This window comes from Mastomys coucha, unplaced genomic scaffold (genome assembly GCF_008632895.1).
Source record: "Mastomys coucha isolate ucsf_1 unplaced genomic scaffold, UCSF_Mcou_1 pScaffold20, whole genome shotgun sequence".
NCBI classification, from domain to species: Eukaryota; Metazoa; Chordata; class Mammalia; order Rodentia; family Muridae; genus Mastomys; species Mastomys coucha.
Window position 1 is genome coordinate 1,058,307 of NW_022196903.1, and position 18,521 is coordinate 1,076,827.

An 18,521-nucleotide genomic window follows, 5' to 3' on the forward strand; every position below is an offset into this window, starting at 1 on the left:
AAAGCAAGGGATTTGACTAAGTTGCCTCAAGGAGAGTTACCCAGTAACTGCCCTGAGGGACATTTAGGGGGTTTCTTTCATACACTTGTTTTCTTACGTACCTGAGTCTCTTGCTCAGAAATAACTCCTGACTTTCAGGAGCCTAAGACAAAGACAGGAATGACGGTCTCTAAAGGCGAGCCAGCACATCGGCAGAAAGGATAGCTTGTGCTTCTTATTAATGTTAAAAAAGAAAAGAAATCAGATGTGCAGTCTTGAAATGTTTTCTTTGCTCAGTACTTTTTCAAAAACCTTCCCCTCCACATTTTTCAAACAACAACAACAACAACAACAACAACAACAAAAAGGCTTTTTCACCTAGCCTCCAGGAGACTTGAACTGCCAGGGTGAGAGAATACTGAGGGGAGGGGCACCCACTCAAAAGAGAAGGGGAGGAGGAGGGGGGAGGGGTTGTGGGGGGGTGATCGGGAGGGAGGCAATGAGTGGGATTTAAAGTGAATAAGTAAAAACATAAGTAAATAAAATTAAATTTTAAGAAAATGCTTCTTAACTTGTCTCTCAAATCAGTGTTTTTAACGGGATTGAAATAACTTTGTTGAAATGTTTATTCTCTTCTACTTCAAGTATTTTTTTTTAATTTAAAAAGAGAAGCCAATTAGCAATATCCAGTCCCTTTTGCTTATAGCAGCTGCTGATGGAACTAACCTACTTCTAAAATCTTCCTAACCAGGAAGCAGAAGGGGGGAGGGGGGAGAAAGGCGAAGATTCCCAAGGAGTTTACCCATTCCTGCTTCATGAACATAAAATTTGCCTAAAGATACTGCTTTTGCTGTGACTTTGAGGCCAGAATGAGACTCTGAGTAGGTCTCTCCAGCCTCATGGTGGATGCTTGGCAGGCCAAAAGGAGCCTGGGGCCCCAGGGGAAGTTGGAAGACATTCCAAGAAGCTTTGGGAAGGAAGGAGCACTCACTATGTCTCTGCCACCATCCTGGACAGCCAACGTCTCCTACTCCAAGTTCTTCAGAGTCAAGGTCTCATCCCAAGGTGTGGGGGAGGGGAATGTGGGGAGAGGTTGCATCTGTTCTGGAGGGGACAGCTTGGGACGTTAAGGAAGAGGTTGTGTATGCCCTAGGGATGATGGGAGGTGTGAGGATGAAGGCAGAGATGCTTGGCAGTGGCTGTGGAAGGGGTCATGAATAGGGAGCAAGGCCAGAAAGGCTGGGTGTTCACTGATGTGTTATGTGGTCCAGGCTCAGCTGCTGGGTCTGGCTGGTAATTCTTGGGGGGGTTGGGAGGGGGCCTCTGTGCATGGGGCTGGAAATGGAGCTTAACCAAAGTAGATGTAATAATGCAAAGTTTATTTCTTGGTGCCTGCTCCCTTCCTCAGAAAGAGAGAGAAGAGAGATTGTGGGCACACAGGCCCCAAAGCTGCAGAAATTAGGGGACAGGAGCCAACCCTGAGAGGGTAGCTCTAGAGCTCGCCACGCTGTCAACCCCCACCTCTCACACCCCAGCCCCCTCCCCCCCTCCCCCCCAGCCTGCAGACGGCTCGCAGGGCACAAAGTGAAGCAGGCTGGACAGCTCCTGCCTTTTCATCTTCTGCCTCCAGGTCCTTCAACACCTGCCCCGCTGCCCTGGAGATCTGTAAAGTGCCCACGTAGGTGTCCTAAAGTGGTTCCAAACTTTGGAAGGGCAAGAGAGGGCGGGTGGCTGGGGAGGGCGGAGGTATGCAGACAGGGAGTCAGAGTTTCCCCTCGAAAGCCTCAAAAGTGTCCACGTCCTCAAAAAGAATGGAACCAATTTAAGAAGCCCTGTAGCCACGTCCCTCCCCCCTCGGCTCCCTCCCCTGCGCCCCCGCAGTCTCCTCCCAGAACTGAGGCCCGGGCCCCTGGCCCCAGTCCTCCCATTGGTGGAGACGTTTTTGGAGGCACCCTCCGGCTGGGGAAACTTTTCCCATATAAATAGGGCAGGTCTGGGCTTTATTATTTTAGCACCACGGCAGCGGGAGGTTTCGACTAAGTTGGAGGGAACGGTCACGATTGCATGCCTGCGCCCGCCAGGTGATACCTCCGCTGGTGACCCAGGGGCTCTGCGACACAAGGAGTCTGCATGTCTAAGTGGTAGACATGCTCAGCTTTGTGGATACGCGGACTCTGTTGCTGTTTGCAGTAACTTCGTGCCTAGCAACATGCCAATGTAAGTGTCTTCTGCTTGTTTGGGGGAGATGAAGGAGAGAGGATGGATAGATGGGCACCCTGATCTCAATAGAGGGAAAGTTCGCCCTTCATTTCACATACAGCCTGTGAGGTCACCCTCTGCTCTGTGGGGAAAACACTCAGGTTCATGAGGTATGAGAAAATACTTTAAAAGAATGAGTATGGAAGGCTTGAGTGTTGCCAAGAGTTGGGGAAGTTTTTCCCTTAAAACTAGACTGTTAGCCTGGATCTCCAGGTTGCTGAAGCTCACAAGGAGGCAAAGAATGTCGCCTCAAGATATACACCCGACTGACAGATTGAACGACTCAGAGGGTTCCATTCTTCAATCCGCAGAATTGTGCTCATGGTCACCTTGTGAAACTTGAGGCCTAGTTTAGGAAGCCCCTTAACAGAACAATACCAAACTCACAGGACTCCATTTTCTTGTGGGCGGCAGAGTTGGTCTGGATGACGTTGATGAAGATAATAATGAAAATACGCCCCCTGGAGGGGGTAAAGTACAAGAACAGGGATCAGGCCTTAAGCTCTAGGAATTCCAGTTAAAGACTTCCCAGGTCCATAGAGTAGTTTACCTTTCTGGGCCATATGTAAAGAACCCAGTCGATGTTTCTCGAGAAGCAGGCTTCTTCAGCCTGAGCTTTTATCTTCTAAATAGTAAAAGCAGGGTCCCAATCCATTACCTGGTCATGGAAATGGTAACTTTTAACTAAAATAAGCTCTGCTCACTTACACTTCAACATGTTCCCACCTATAATCAGACATGAAAACAACAGATGTGAGAAATATCAACTTTGTCCTGAGATTCGAGAGCCTAGAACTCTTCCCATGAGTCTCTTACCATGTGGCTTCAGATGAATCAATTGGTCCATTTTCTAAAATGTGCCAACTTCAAGGCCATATTCCATTTCTAGGTTGAATAACTAACTAGAATTTCCTGACAAAAGAATGAAGAAAACCAATTGGGTTTCACCTTTAAAAATGGCTGCCTAATTTAACTAGACAAAGATGTTGGCTTGATGAGGGTTTAGGAGGGCATGGCCACACCCAGCCCTTCAAAATCTATCCCCAGCCACATGCCTCATGTCTACCACAGCCTAATTTCTAATGTGTATATGTTCCCTTCATCAACTTTTATATACCCTCCAAGGATAGTAAGAAGTAATTGCATTGTACAAATTAATGTTTCAAGTTTATTTTATATGAAATCAGAGTAGAAGAGTGGACCCCCACAGAAAAATAGAGTAGACCTAGGGAAGTAGAGATTTGAAGGTCAACATATATCCTATTCAACATCCAACCACTGTGAAGAATAAAGGTTATCGAACACACATTGTTCAAAATGGCTCACAAACTGAGTAATTAAAAGGCAAGTTTTCAAAGCCTATAAAGGCTTACCAGCTTCGCTTAATTCAGGCAAACTGTTCTTCCTCCAATGGACACAATAAACTGAACATACTATGTAGATACCATTTATCTAATTTAACAGTGATTCTCATCAACTGCCCTTAAATGTGATTGCATAATGTGGCCCACTCTTCTGAGTGGTGACCATTTCAACAGATGTTCTCATTCCAAATGACACACTTCGTGACCACCAAATCCAAGCCAGTTTTAGGGGTGAATCATCCTGAGCAAATCTGGCCACAGTTATATACCACATTATCCTATAATTATTATACTGTAGGAACGAAACTCAACCTTTAAAGTCTTAGGGTAATTGTGGCAAAAAAGTGGGTATTTATTTTTCTCATTGTTTTTCAAGATTTTAATCCATGGTTTTCTCTTTATACAAAGCAGCACTTCTTAGGGAACAAATGGGATGCTTGTTAGTCAAATGACCTTCCCTAATTTAAATGAATTATTTATAGCAAAAAAAAAAATCAGACTCCTGAATCAATTTGCTTTTATGTATGTAAATTAGACCTTTGGGGAAAAGGGCTAAGTCACTTCAATGTTTTACGAAAAACAAGCTCAGCTTTAGGGTGCAGGCTCTCATAAGTTTTCTCAGATTCTTAGGCACTATTTTCTATCAGTTGGTAAGAGCCACCTATTCATCTGTGCCACTTCCTCCATAATTGCTGAGCTCTCAAGATGTCCTCCAGACATAGTAATGCTTCATGGCATTTTAAAAATAGTAAATAATTAACTACTTAATTAAAAAATATATTTACGTATCAAAACCGTAAATAAGTCACCACTCAGATCCCTGCTATGTTTTTTTTACCTGAGTAATTTGGAAGTTATTAGAATATTCTGAAGGAGAAACAGAAGGGATCTTTTAATCAGGTAAATCAACTGTATACGACCGAGTTTTGTTTCATTTGTTAATTACTGTTATTGATCTATGGAATGATACCAGTTGATGAGATGATACCAATAACTATTTCCCATTCTCTTCTTTCCTCAACAGATTTACAAACGGTGAGTAAAACTACTTTTAGAAGAAATAAGATCTTTGTACTTTTTCTTGATCACAGTGGTATTGTTTCTGGGGAGGGAAGTTGGCCAGTTTGGCTTCCGAAGGAACTTGTGAAGGGGTATGGTAGTAGGCCAAAGCTCTCTGGCTTCCAATGAAAGTACCCACCCCATTTTCTGAAGTGGGTGGTGCTAAGTGAGGCTAGTCTCATAAAACACCCATAGGGAAGAGAGAGTAAATGGGCCAGTGGAAGTTTGGGTTTTAGCACCAGCTACTCCAAAGCACAAGAGTGCACTGAGCTTGAGAGATTTTTGTAATTTCCGAGGATTCATTTGCAACGAATTATGAATAAATCCTTAGCTCACAGATTGAAATCACAACATAGTTACAGATAAGTATATACAATTGGTTTTGTAGATAACATTTTGTTGACTTGTAAAATTTTACATTTTATTTCAAAATATTACATTAAGATAATAGGAAAAGAACAATGCAGTATTACATCTATAGATATATTTATACATAATATCAAAATAAAGCCATTTTAATATATAGATGTATATATAATTCTTATAATAATCATTTATCTTTTCTATTCTAGGGATCTGTACGAAAGGTAAGAGGCTACATTTCTCTATAAATATCTGAAATTACCAAAATAATTTTAGTTAGACAAAATTTAATGTGAACTACAGAAAAAAATACTTTGACAAGATTTTACCTATATGAGTATGTATTCACCAAACCATAAAACAGAGTACTGTCAATTTTTGATGTAACAAAATTTTACTATCTTCCAGGTGCATCTATAATTACATTTATGTTATATGAATGAATGATTTACATACTAAAAGACTGTAAATATTTGTTTATATTCTTATAAGGGATGCATATTATATTAACTATAGATAGTAAATCCAAGCTTATTTTAAAGAACCAACTCTATAAATGTGTTGTGAAGGTATAATAAATAGTTTTTATCTATAACTATTATCTTATTAAAAGTACAATGGATAATTTTAGTTTGACCACTGCAAATTATAGCATTCTCTAGTCCTCCAGCTTCACAAAAAATTACATATAGTTTCAACAAAATCAATTCTCTGTCATCTATTGTTTTGTGCCAGGTCTTCTAGCTGCTGTTTAATAATATTTTAGTCAGATCAGCCTTAACAACTAATTGTTTTCAAAATTGGCTTGTTTGTTGAACATCAATTTCTTAAACATATGGCCCTTTGCCATTTTTGTCTTCTTTTAGGGCCCCACTGGAGACAGAGGACCACGCGGACAAAGGGTATGTGACTTTTAAACCATTAAAGGGCTTTGGTTCATATTTGAATAACTGCATATTAGAAGCTACAGAAGACTGACAATGTGTAAGATTATTTTGTATTCAGATAATTATACCACCTTTTAAGTAGATAATGTCCTGCAGAAGAAGTAAATTAACATTATTATATATAATCAATATCCCCTTTCAGTCAAGATTACTCTTTCATAAAAAGAAACACTATTACAGGCAGCCACATTCTTTGCAGGGTCCATTTTCCTTTGTTTAGTTTGGCCTGCCCAATACAGGTGTAATAACAATGTATCCTCGACCACAGAATCCTCTTTGTAACCTGTTTTGTTTCTTTGGAAAAAAAAAATCTCTGTATAGATTGGAAATAATTGTGAAGCAGTAACATGTTTCTCTCTCTTCATTCAGACATGAACATACCAGACTACTAGTCTATTTGCTACATTCTTGCTACATTTTGTTGATATGTGTCACTAAACCATTTTTGCATGATTTGCATTATCTAATAAATAGCTGCATCATGTATCGGTGGTGATAGGTGGACTTAGATGTGCTCTACTCAATGTATTAGCTGTATAATTGTATGGGATAGTTATCCTAACAACATGGATAGTGTTAAAGCAATCTCCCCATCTCTGTGATAAAATGATCTAAGCAGTTAATCTACTGTTCACATAACACTACTAAAGCAACTGGATACCTGTACAAAAGTCAGAAAACAGCTTCAATGTACACAGTGTCCTTTTATACAGCATGGAATCTGTGAAGTTCACAGAATCAGCTCCGTCATGAATTAATACTCAGGGTCTACACTGGCTTAGCTGCCATTTCTTATCTTTACACACCAGGCCTTAAATGTCCTCCTAAATGAAGCCTGTGTCACAGTGACAGATACAGCATCTTATATTTCTACCCTTTCACATCAACAAGTCATATGAACTGGCCTTAGCATGTGTGTTCTTAGGTCTCTTTTCACATGCTATACAGGGTCCCACAAGGTTGCTCTAATCCTATTTCAATTCCCTCTTTTTATAACAGGGTCCAGCAGGTCCCCGAGGCAGAGATGGTGTTGATGGTCCCGTTGGCCCTCCTGGTCCCCCTGGTTCTCCTGGTCCCCCTGGCCCCCCTGCCCCTCCTGGTCTTACTGGGGTAAGATATCTTATACATTCTTAACTTAAATCTGACTTTAGTGTCTTGCTCTGTTGGAAAAAAAGTGCTCACTGTGAAAATTTATTTTTAGCAGTTAAGGAAAAACTTCAATTTGGAAATTAGTGTATTTTATTCCATTTTCTTTGGTTTCTTAGTTTAAGGTTCTGCTTGCCCATCTTCTTTGAGGCCTTCTCAATTACAGACTTGGTCTTTGTGTTCACTGAAGGTAGCTGCAGCCTTCTGCACCATTATTTAATTTGGGGATTTAATATCTTTTATCAGTACAGCACAAATAAGAGGTGTTGCATTATTAAAGAGTTTGATTAGATTGAATTACATAAGTGAAGCCCCTGGTCTTAAGCAATTTCACAAACATCCAACCCTCTCTATTCTCCTTGGCTTGGAGACTGCTGAACCAACATTCAAAGCAGTTTTAGGTTTAATTTGCTTGAAACTAAATTGAGAAAAGTACATTTCCCTTTTTCATTAATATCTTCTTTTAGCTTTATGTCTTTGACAATGGTATGAGTGCCAAATGGCCTCACTGCAGGAAGGAAAACATATTTGCTTAATTGGTTAGCACTATGAATCAGATTCCTAATTCTAATACCCAACTGTATGTCAGTAAAATAAGACCTTTCTCTCCCAAAGATCTTATTATGATTGCTTATCTACTGGTTGCATTAAAAGCCCCTTCTTTAATACAGTTACCACTCGAAGAGAGATCTTTAACAGGGAAGTTATTACTGTGGACTATTTTTTAAAAGTTTAATCTTCTAAGGGACATTTTCATTTTCCTGTAACTTGAAAACTCTTTAGATCCCTTTTTGAAACGCCAGCCAGAACAAAGAAGGATCTTAGTGACTTGTGGGCTAGGGTAACAGCTACCAATACAGCATGTTCCCCTGAGCTCTGTTTCACTTGTGAGGGTTCTGGGGGACTCTGAGGTTTAGGAAGCCATCTTCCCTTAGCCTCAAAGGAGGTGATGAGTGTGCAGGAACAGATTTCTCAAGAACAATAAGAGTCTGAAGAATGAGAAGGGGAGGTTCTCCATTTCGGTCTCGGTGGGGGACTCAGCACAGAATCCTAAGTCATTTCTATTGAAACATGGCTCTCTTTTAAATAGTGTCAGGGAATTAATTAATTAATTAAAGTATTAAATATGATCAGAAAATTAATTGATTGATTGATTGATTGATTTAAAGAAGAATGGAGGATGGAAGTGTATGAGCACTGACCTATATACTCATGTGTGTTTTCTTCCCTCCAGAACTTTGCTGCTCAGTATTCTGACAAAGGAGTTTCATCTGGCCCTGGACCAATGGTAGGCTTGTCTCCTTTCATCCTAGAGGGGAAAAAGCAGCTTATGTAAGGGAATTCATGTTACATCTCACAATACTAATTAAGTTAAGACTCCCAAGGTTAGATCAAATGAAAAACAACTCCTTTTTCTACGTTTAAATATCAAAACTGAAGTCCAGGTTAGGAGTTTCAATTGTCTCTACCAACATGCCTCATAAAAAGAAGGTTCGATATCTATCTCTGGAAAATAATCTTTCGAAATACAGACCATAACTCAAGCAAATGAATTTAACTCAAAATATTAACATCTATACACTTCTCTGTGTCTTTCCACATTCCTTAAAATATAAAGCATCACTAAAAAGCAGAAGGATTTACCCTGTTCCCTGAGCCTGATGGAAAGGACCGAGAAGGTCTAGCTAGGTCCCTTTCTTCATCACATAACAGGAGAGTCTGGGGCTGTACTTTTTGCTCCTCCAAATCACGCAGGTAGCTGAGAGATCACATATTATTAATGTATTTAGTCCTTGAATAGAACACTTTCTTAGTCACAAGAACTTACCAGGTGCCCCCAACAGGTTTGGAACTACACTGTGGGTTTACACAGCTAGAAGCAAATGATAGCAGTTCTGAATCACCTTCAGGGACTTGATGATATAAGGAAGGTTCCCTCTCTCTCCGTTCTGATGAAAATTCCTTGTCTTGACTATTTATTAAAAGCCAGTATAGAGGAGAATGAGTCAAATTTAGCATTTGTGTCACTCTGCACACATCCTGTCATTTCTGTAACAATTTATAAAGCTTCCCTGTGTATCAGGATGATGACCTAGCTGACAAATGAAGCCTCTACCAAACATTACTGAGATGTGATAAAGAGAAAATAGACATGATCATGAAAAATGTACAATAGTTTATAGGAAAGAATGAAAATGTCCCAGAAGTAAAAACATTAGATTGATTAACTACTGCAGAATTTAATACACATGCACACAATTTGGTGATTCTAATTATCTGTTTTCTAAAGGCATTTATCTGTTAGTTATCATGGTCTTTAAACACAACTTTTACCTGGGCTCTACATCAGTGCTCTGTCTGCACCAGACATTATTCTGAAGCTAATGGGCCGAAGGAAACTAATATACTATAAAGGCAAGACAATATTTTGTGTAAATTAAAACTCTGACTTGTAAAATAATGTAACTTTAATTGATGATTTCCAATTTCCTGATTTTTCCTGGTAATTTAAAATGTTCATATCTGAAGTGAAAAATTGAAGCATTCTTTCAGCTTTGTTTATCTTAGACATTTGAAATGAGTTGTTTCTGCTAATGCCAGACATTACTCAGATGTAAAGTAGGATCCATTTCTCAAGAAGAGACAAAGTGGGAAGTAAAGCAGGACTAGATGTCCTTTTATTTTAAAAATTGAAATGGTGAACGTACACCTGAGAAATTAATATGGATTTCAGATTCCCCTGTCTTTGAAACTACTTTCTGCAGAGTATCAAAAAGAGTATTCACGTTAAAATATCAGTGAAATATAATTTAAGCATGCACATCCATCAGCATCCACAGACAGATGTAACCAACAGATATGTGTTTAACAAAGAGAGAAGATGGGAAGCAATAAAGTGTTAAATAATTTCCCATGTTGGAAAATCAATAACTACAAAACCCCACAGGGTTCATCTCACAGCCTCCACAAAATAAAATATCCTTTATGTAAATGAAGTTGCTGCAAATATGGGGAAAGATGAATAAATATAATTAAAAATTCATGATGTCAAAGAAAATTATACTTAATGGATACCTAAAAAATATTTTTATTGAAAAGTGACAGCTTCTTTTAACATTGAAGCCATTTCTAAAGCAAAATAAATAATTCTCATAATTAAAATAATGTGCTTTTTAAATAAAATATGTAGTGTCTCACTACAGTCATTTAATAAAGTGGATAAGCTCAACTGCAGAGTCCTCATGGTTGATGTATTATAAGCAAATTACTCAAGACTTGTGCATGAGGTATTTTTAGCTGTCTGAGAGATGGGTCCTACAGATGAGCTTACACAAGTGTTGATTACTACAGAGGCAAAACAAAACTACATTTAGCTCAAAAACTCATAACATTCTGTTTTACATTTGTGTTCCACTAAAAAGAAGAAGGAAGAAAAACTACTGTAATTTTGTTGTTTTCAAGATCCTATGATAGATTCCTCCAACAGGCTCCCTCAATAATAATTTATTTTTGCTTTGCCCCTCATTACATCCACAGTCACTTGAGATTTTCATCAGTCATCAACAGGCCTGAAAAGAGCTTTGAGGTTATAATAAACCTCCTTTTAATCATTAAGAAGGACTTTTGATCCTTTTCAATTTGTGGCCCAGTGGCAATAAAAAAAAATATATCAATTTCTTAGCTACATATGACATGGAGAGGTGACATATGAGGAAAGGAATCTAACTGAAATTCTTTGTCAACCATTATGTGTTCTGTTCTTGTACAAAGATCAGTTCTCTTCATTGCCTTAGAACAATCTCTATATGATCAACTTTGCACATCTCGAGGAAATTATGACTTCCCCCATACAATTCTCATTGAGTTCAGAAGATTTGGCTAGCTTAAAAAAGAAGAAGAAGAAGAAGAAGAAGAAGAAGAAGAAGAAGAAGAAGAAGAAGAAGAAGAAGAAGAAGAAGAAGAAGAAGAAGAAGAAGAAGAAGAAGAAGAAGAAGAAGAAGAAGAAGAAGAAGAAGAAGAAGAAGAAGAAGAAGAAGAAGAAGAAGAAGAACTGAAGGTCAGGAGAGAGTGCAGGAAATTTGGTTCATCTGTCCATCAAAAAAAATCTCCAGGGGCTAAGTGATATCTTTTGCAAATCCAGACTACTCAGTCCAGTTTATGAGACTCCCAACTAGGACATGACTTCTTGTTGTTAACTATGTGTATGCTCTTTACAGGGTTTAATGGGACCCAGAGGCCCTCCTGGTGCTGTTGGTGCCCCTGTAAGTATCAAAATCCTAGAATCATTCTTCTGTAAAAGGAGAACATTAACCATGACTCTCATGCGCTGAGGATGTTGGTAGATTGCAAAGGACTTGTCTAATGTGCTTGACATGAGCTTGACTCCAGAACTTCCAGATAAATGTTCCTTCTCCTCTACCTTAGGGCCCTCAAGGTTTCCAAGGACCTGCTGGTGAGCCCGGTGAGCCCGGTCAAACGGTGAGAACATTTTCTGTCTGTTTTACAAAAGAGAAAGCCTCTGAAGGGCGGTTTGTAAACACAGTCTTAACTTCAATGTGTCTCCCATTCCCTTAGGGTCCTGCAGGTTCCCGTGGTCCAGCTGGCCCTCCTGGCAAGGCTGGTGAGGATGTAAGTGTTTACTCTCAAGCTCCTCTGAAACAACTTTTACACACTCTCATCTCAATAGGAGTATCTAGAGCCAAATTAAGTTCCATACTGAATGCTCAATATGCCTGAGTCTCCCCATATGGGAAATATTACTTTAATGAAATACTAATTAACTTGCTTATGCTCAAGAGACTTAATTGTTAATTAAACATGTATTCTAGCCCACATAATGATGTGTACCTTTTTCTCATGATGGCTTACTTAGTGAAGGATGACCCTAGGCTGCTTTCCTGTTTTAGGGTCACCCTGGAAAACCTGGAAGATCTGGGGAGAGAGGAGTCGTTGGACCACAGGTGAGATTGTTGACAACGGGATGTGGCCCAGTGCTAATTATGAGCATGCCTCTGATGGAGGCTTGGATGTCATTCACACTGGTGGCATTGATTGAAGCCATCTGACAAGAGAAAGAACCAAGAAAAGAATGCAAATATTTTATTCATATTCATAACATAATATCGGTGACAACAAACAAACTATGGCTAACTAAACTGTTTTTTTTTTCTACAAATGCCATCATAGCTATTAGTTTGTGGCTCCGTGCTTAACAAACATAACACCCTTTGAACCCAAGCTTGAGTTTTGAGGAGAATTAGTTTGGAAAGAGGAATGCATTGTGTTTCAGTTTCTAAGAAAACCTTACTCACCTTGCTCTGATTTTTTTCCCCAAGGGTGCTCGTGGTTTCCCTGGGACTCCTGGACTTCCTGGCTTCAAAGGCATTAGAGTGAGTGACTTCTTCCACTAAATGAGAAAAAAATGCTGCTGATGGGGGTGGTAAGAACTCAGCTGCATTTAAATTCCTGGGTGAATCATCCTAGCTTCCATGTCTCTGAATTTTGAAAATGCTAGAAATTAAAGTGGAGCCAATGCTCATCAACAACTGAGATGGATGCAGAAGCACTATACGGATTATAGATTATATATAGATTGTATATGTTTTTAAGTACTTAGAGCTATCTAAAACCAGAAAATTGTTAGGGCAAGAGGGATGTAAAGAAGCTTGTCCAGCACCCTTCCCTTCTTAGCTGTGTGCTGACCAAGTGATTTGCCTGGGGTAGTGGAACCAGCTCAGATGAGCTGGAACACTGGCTTCTGTTCTTCTTCAACAACCATGGGATCTTTCTAGAAGATGTAATCATTGCAAAGATGGAAGATTCCAGTCTGACTAAGATAACAACATGACAGCATTTTAAAAAGTGTTCATTGCCTTTCAGGGACACAATGGTCTGGATGGATTGAAGGGACAGCCTGGTGCACAGGGTGTGAAGGTAAATGCTGATTTAGTAACACTGTTAAGCAAGTCATTTAAATCTTCCATTGCTATCAAAAAGGCTATTTCACTGAAGACAACCCACATTTCAAAAAGTATCTTGTCTCCTCATCTAGCCTTCAGATCCCTCAAAGGTGGGACAGTGAGGTTCTATGACATAAGGTCAATTGCTAATGTTTATTTAACTTAATATTTATGTAAATAATCAAATGGAAAATAATATTGAAATTTCTCCCTCCATCTCCTTCCCTCCTCTTATAATGTAATTGATTCTCTGTAGCCAAAATTAAAGTAAATAGACATAGAACCAAATATTAGAACAAAGTGTGCTACTTTAAAGTGTAAATTCTCCTTTGCCTTGCACTAATTAGACACGTACATTCATGTCACAATACACTTTTCAACTTCTTTCCTCTGATTTATCTGTGTACACTCAAAAAAATTTTTTTAATTAGGTAATTAAAGTCTCAGAAATGTATTACCTCTTGGCTAGCCTCTTTCTCTGACAACATTTCGAACCATAAAATGTTCTCTCTCCTATTAAGGAGATAATGTGATATTAAAGTGAATACCACTGTAATTACAAATTAATGAGTAACAAATGCAGGCGAGACCAGAGATGAACATGAATATGGAGAACCTGGTTTATCTTCCCAGCTGCCACACAAATGGATAAGGTCAAGTCCATTCTCCCATGAGCCCCCAGTATTATGGCTCAGCTTACTGATCACAATATCTTAAAATTTTAGAGCTAAAAAGCACGTTGTAGTTGCCATCATTTAGGAGAAACTGAGGTTAGGAAACGCTTATGACTTGTCCAGAGTCATGCATCTAGTGGTTAAAAGGCAAACTTAGAAATCTCCTTTTTTTTGAGACAGGGTTTCTCAGTGTAGCCCTGGCTGTCCTGGAACTCACTCTGTAGACCAGGCTGGCCTTGAACCCTTGAACTCAGAAATCCGCCTGCCTCTGCCTCCCAAGTGCTGGGATTAAGGATTCTTCACATAGAGCCTTAGACCTAGAGCTGGAGAGACAGCTCAGTAGTCAAGCACTTGTTAAGTAAGCGTATGCCAAGCCTTTGATTTAGTCCTCAGCATCTCTCTACATCCCCCAAAATAGAAAGTGAGCCACCGATACCCAGCTCTTAGAATAAGAAACAATTCTGATGGCCCTAAAAACTCTTATGATGCCTCGACTTTCCACTCATCTGAATAAAAATGATAACACCGGGCATTCAGATAACTCTGAAGATGGTAAACTTGGTTACACTGGAGAAAATGTATCATTTGTTTCTCTTTTCAATTAATATTCCTAATCTATGGAGTTGGTTCCAAATGTCTAGAATATAAACGGAAAATTAAGGAGGTGTATAATTAAATCATCACAACTTTTAGTACCTTATAGCCTTTGGTGTATTTAAATAAAACCCACATCATATTTTGAAAAAACATATGTGTCTGAGATCATTGAAAAATAGTCTATAAGTATAAAAATATGTTTAAAATGTACAAAAGACTCAAACTGATACAGTAGAGTAAAATTTGTGCAATCAGAAAAATTATATATGTATATATATATATACATACATAACATACACACACATATATATGTACATGTATATATATACATATATATATGTACATATATATATATATATTGAACAAAGATTCCATTTTTCTTCTACATATAGGGTGAACCCGGTGCCCCTGGAGAGAATGGAACCCCAGGTCAAGCGGTGAGTATTGATCAATTCACTGGAAACCTGAGTGACATTCCGAAACGTCTTTAGAGTCTTTGATAATTGCTATTTCCCTTGGCATTGCGTTCCTGATATTTTTCTTATATCTCTGCATATTCAACTTTTATCTGGTGTTAGAACAAGACTTGTATTCCTAGTGAACTCTTACATATGTTAGAAATTGGACAAAGTAGATGCTGCCTGTGACTCTTTAAGATCAGCATTCTGAACTTTATTAACAATATTTCTGCTTCTAGGGAGCCCGAGGGCTTCCTGGTGAGAGAGGGCGTGTCGGAGCTCCTGGTCCAGCTGTAAGTAGTCTAGTTTTTTTACTTCCCTTTTAATCTTTTTTAAACACTATCTAATGGGGGTTGCTTGATATCCACCTGACCGTCTGTCCTTCCTTTCTTCACAGGGTGCCCGTGGCAGTGATGGAAGTGTTGGCCCCGTAGGCCCTGCTGTAAGTTCTGACACTGGGGAGTAGAAAGGAGTTTTAAAGCTCTCTGTTACCTTTTATGAAATGAAAACATTTTGGACATTTTTGCCAAGTATTTCCCCCGGGTCTTTGGAAGCTTCCCTTTCTAAGTAGCATAGGCTATTCCAAATGCCTAGAGCTACTGAATGATGCATAGAGTAAAACGCATCCAGTGTTGGAAACCTTGAACATCTTTCCTTGATAGAACTTTGTGTTTGTTTTTCTAATCTGCTTCAAGGAAATTTCTTATGCCTTCTGCTTTGATTTCAGGGTCCCATTGGGTCTGCTGGACCTCCTGGTTTCCCAGGTGCTCCTGGTCCCAAGGTAAAAGGCGTTGTTTGCTATCACCACCTTGATAAATCCTTTAGAACTACCTGAAATATCAGTACTGTTTGTAGGACAACTGCAGAGCAATTCCCTTAATCAACCCCACCCTGGAAAATGCCACAGAAGAGTTTCCTTGCTCTACACTTTGCAGTAAACCGTTTCTCTGTACACGATGTATAGTTAGAGCCTCGGCCTAAAAACTGACTCCCTGGAGGGCCTACAAAATGTGCTTCCCAAGCTAGGCTGGATTGAATGGGAACCACTCTCACAGAGACCCAACCACACAGCAACTGTAGGGATAATGCCAGAATGTCAGATGTAGGCCTGCAAATTAGAAAGACAAGCCCACACTTTGTGATGATAAGCTAGAGAAGCTAAGTGGTTGCTGTTCTGACGAAATTCCCTACAAGTTGGTGCTATGGTCAATAACGGAGTGTGTTGTCTTGTTATTTACTGCTAATTCCTCTCCCTGTGACTTCCATTCTCAGGGTGAACTTGGGCCCGTTGGTAACCCCGGCCCTGCTGGTCCTGCTGGTCCCCGTGGTGAAGTGGGTCTTCCAGGTCTTTCTGGCCCCGTTGGACCTCCTGTAAGTAGTTATTGACATAAGACAGTTGATGAGAAAGACTGAAGATAGGGTCAGAGAAGGTAAGAAATATTCTCATTCAGTGAGTTTTTCTTTTACCTTTCCCTCATAGGGCAACCCCGGAGCAAATGGACTCACTGGCGCCAAGGGAGCTACTGTAAGTACAGCTGAGTAGCTGACATGTGCTGCTCTGGGTTAGAGGCGCTTAAAGAGGGTGGCCTCTACAGCCTGCTTCCTCCTGAGGGACTTTTTTTTTCTTCCCACAGGGACTCCCTGGTGTTGCTGGGGCTCCCGGTCTCCCTGGCCCCCGTGGTATTCCTGGCCCCGTTGGTGCCGCTGGTGCTACTGGTGCCAGAGGACTTGTTGTAAGTGGTCACTGCTATAACATATTTTATCTGTACCTTGACTTTTTCTTGCAACATTTTAGTCTTCCTTCTGTAGTGTTGTGCAAACGTTTATATTTCTTATATAGCTGCATTATGTGCCTGCATAGTCCCTCCTCTGTGTGCACACATAAGCTTCTTTCCTTAGAAGCTTTTTAAAAAAAACAAATCGATGAGGTAAACTCAGTGTGTGAATCTTATCTTTCCACCAATACCATTTTAGAGAACTTGTGCTTAAACAACCCAAGAGACTTGTCTGCTGGAGAGTCTTGACACATTTCTGTCATTTGACCCCTGTTTCCTTTGGATCTTAGGGTGAGCCTGGTCCTGCTGGCTCCAAAGGAGAGACCGGTAACAAGGGTGAGCCTGTAAGTAGTTTTACAATCCCAATTGTGTTAACTTACCCTTATCAATTTTCAAATCCAATGTCAGTAGCTAGGTATGATATAAAAAATATTTTTTTTTTTACTCTTGTTATTCTTTTTTTAAAAAAACAGGGCTCTGCTGGAGCTCAAGGTCCTCCTGGTCCCAGTGGTGAAGAAGGAAAGAGAGGGTCCCCTGGAGAACCTGGATCTGCCGGCCCTGCAGGGCCTCCAGGGCTTAGAGTAAGTTCTGAATACTCCAGACACAGAAGACCATGATGCCACCCCTTGGCTGGTAATTGGTCAGCATTTCTGCATGTGTTTCCTAGATGAAAGAGCATCTGCCTTCCATCTGTTTTATTAAATTAGCAACTCTCAATTTGGTATGTTATTAAATTGGTCTGGAAACAATGTTGACCTATCTTTGCTGGATGTTCATTTGTGCATTCCCTTGGCATTTGGGGAAAATGTTTTGGTTTGGTGTACACCCATATCTTCCTCTAAGGAGAAATCGTGCTCTGTCTTAAGAGACTCCACCCCAATGGGATCTAAAGGTTTCTCTAATGCCCCGCTGTCTCACACCCTATCCTACAGGGCAGCCCTGGTTCTCGAGGTCTTCCTGGAGCTGATGGCAGAGCTGGTGTGATGGTAAGTCGCCCATCACTTACTTCCCAGGAAGGATCTTGATAATGCTGGTGCTGGCTGTGTCCTCAGCATTACATGAGCAGCCTCCTTCTTTGGTCCCTCTCCTATTAACAGGGGCCTCCTGGCAATCGTGGTTCAAGTGGTCCTGCTGGAGTCCGAGGTCCTAATGGGGATGCTGGTCGCCCTGGGGAACCTGGTCTCATGGGACCCCGAGTAAGTTTCAAATAAATCCTCATAAAGTCCTATCTGAAATTGGTGCCTCCTTTAAAGGACTGCTTAACACTGAGGGGCACAACAAAAACATCTCAAGTAAGTTTGCTAGTAGACTTGCTGACATTTGCCTTTTCAACCCAACTTTATCAGAACCCCATAGAAGGTTCCATGCATCGAGCTAGTCCATAGATTTCCTCTGCATTGCTTGAATCAATGACAGGGAGGGTTTTGGAAAACTATATCTATTTTAAAATATCCAAATTAGTTTGGATCTCTCCTCAGCATGTATCCTTTATCTTAAGTTGTGCATTTTGTATATGGTATTCATGATATGTATTAAGGCTGTACATTATTAGTTTATTAGATTCATCAGTGAAGCCATTTTTCCAGCAATCACAAAGTGCTATAATGCATTCAGCATCACACCAGCTATAGAGGAGTGGCCTTTTGATCCAGAGATACTCAAATCCATAGCAATGGGATAATTTTTTCCCTCCATTATCTCTTATGGGTGAATATCAGCTGTAATTTTATGTCATAAACAAGTAATGGGGAACAACAAATATCCCAATGAAAAATCCACCTTGGAAGTTGATCACTAATTTTTTTTTTCTTCCTATCATGGAGTAAAATAGCATAATACATTTTCCTCATACAATAAGTTGCTTAACAGTTTCTTCTGATACCTATCAATCAATCAGTTGCAAAAAAAAATAATAATAATAAGTACAAAAGATCACACAC

General features: G+C 39.8%; 1 protein-coding gene across 1 annotated transcript in view; it reads left to right on the forward strand.

The window, feature by feature from the left end:
• Positions 1-1,905: 1,905 nt before the first annotated feature.
• Col1a2 (collagen type I alpha 2 chain) overlaps positions 1,906-18,521 on the forward strand; it is a 36,156-nt gene continuing 19,540 nt past the window's right edge. The window contains exons 1-23 of the mRNA XM_031381102.1: positions 1,906-2,196; positions 4,627-4,637; positions 5,234-5,248; positions 5,891-5,926; positions 6,971-7,081; positions 8,352-8,405; positions 11,335-11,379; positions 11,543-11,596; positions 11,693-11,746; positions 12,025-12,078; positions 12,454-12,507; positions 12,998-13,051; positions 14,741-14,785; positions 15,046-15,099; positions 15,204-15,248; positions 15,534-15,587; positions 16,079-16,177; positions 16,287-16,331; positions 16,441-16,539; positions 16,872-16,925; positions 17,055-17,162; positions 17,514-17,567; positions 17,679-17,777. Of these exons, the coding sequence (XP_031236962.1) occupies positions 2,127-2,196; positions 4,627-4,637; positions 5,234-5,248; positions 5,891-5,926; positions 6,971-7,081; positions 8,352-8,405; positions 11,335-11,379; positions 11,543-11,596; positions 11,693-11,746; positions 12,025-12,078; positions 12,454-12,507; positions 12,998-13,051; positions 14,741-14,785; positions 15,046-15,099; positions 15,204-15,248; positions 15,534-15,587; positions 16,079-16,177; positions 16,287-16,331; positions 16,441-16,539; positions 16,872-16,925; positions 17,055-17,162; positions 17,514-17,567; positions 17,679-17,777 (1,368 nt within the window). The 5' untranslated portion in view covers positions 1,906-2,126. The remainder of the gene's footprint in view (positions 2,197-4,626; positions 4,638-5,233; positions 5,249-5,890; positions 5,927-6,970; positions 7,082-8,351; positions 8,406-11,334; positions 11,380-11,542; positions 11,597-11,692; positions 11,747-12,024; positions 12,079-12,453; positions 12,508-12,997; positions 13,052-14,740; positions 14,786-15,045; positions 15,100-15,203; positions 15,249-15,533; positions 15,588-16,078; positions 16,178-16,286; positions 16,332-16,440; positions 16,540-16,871; positions 16,926-17,054; positions 17,163-17,513; positions 17,568-17,678; positions 17,778-18,521) is intronic.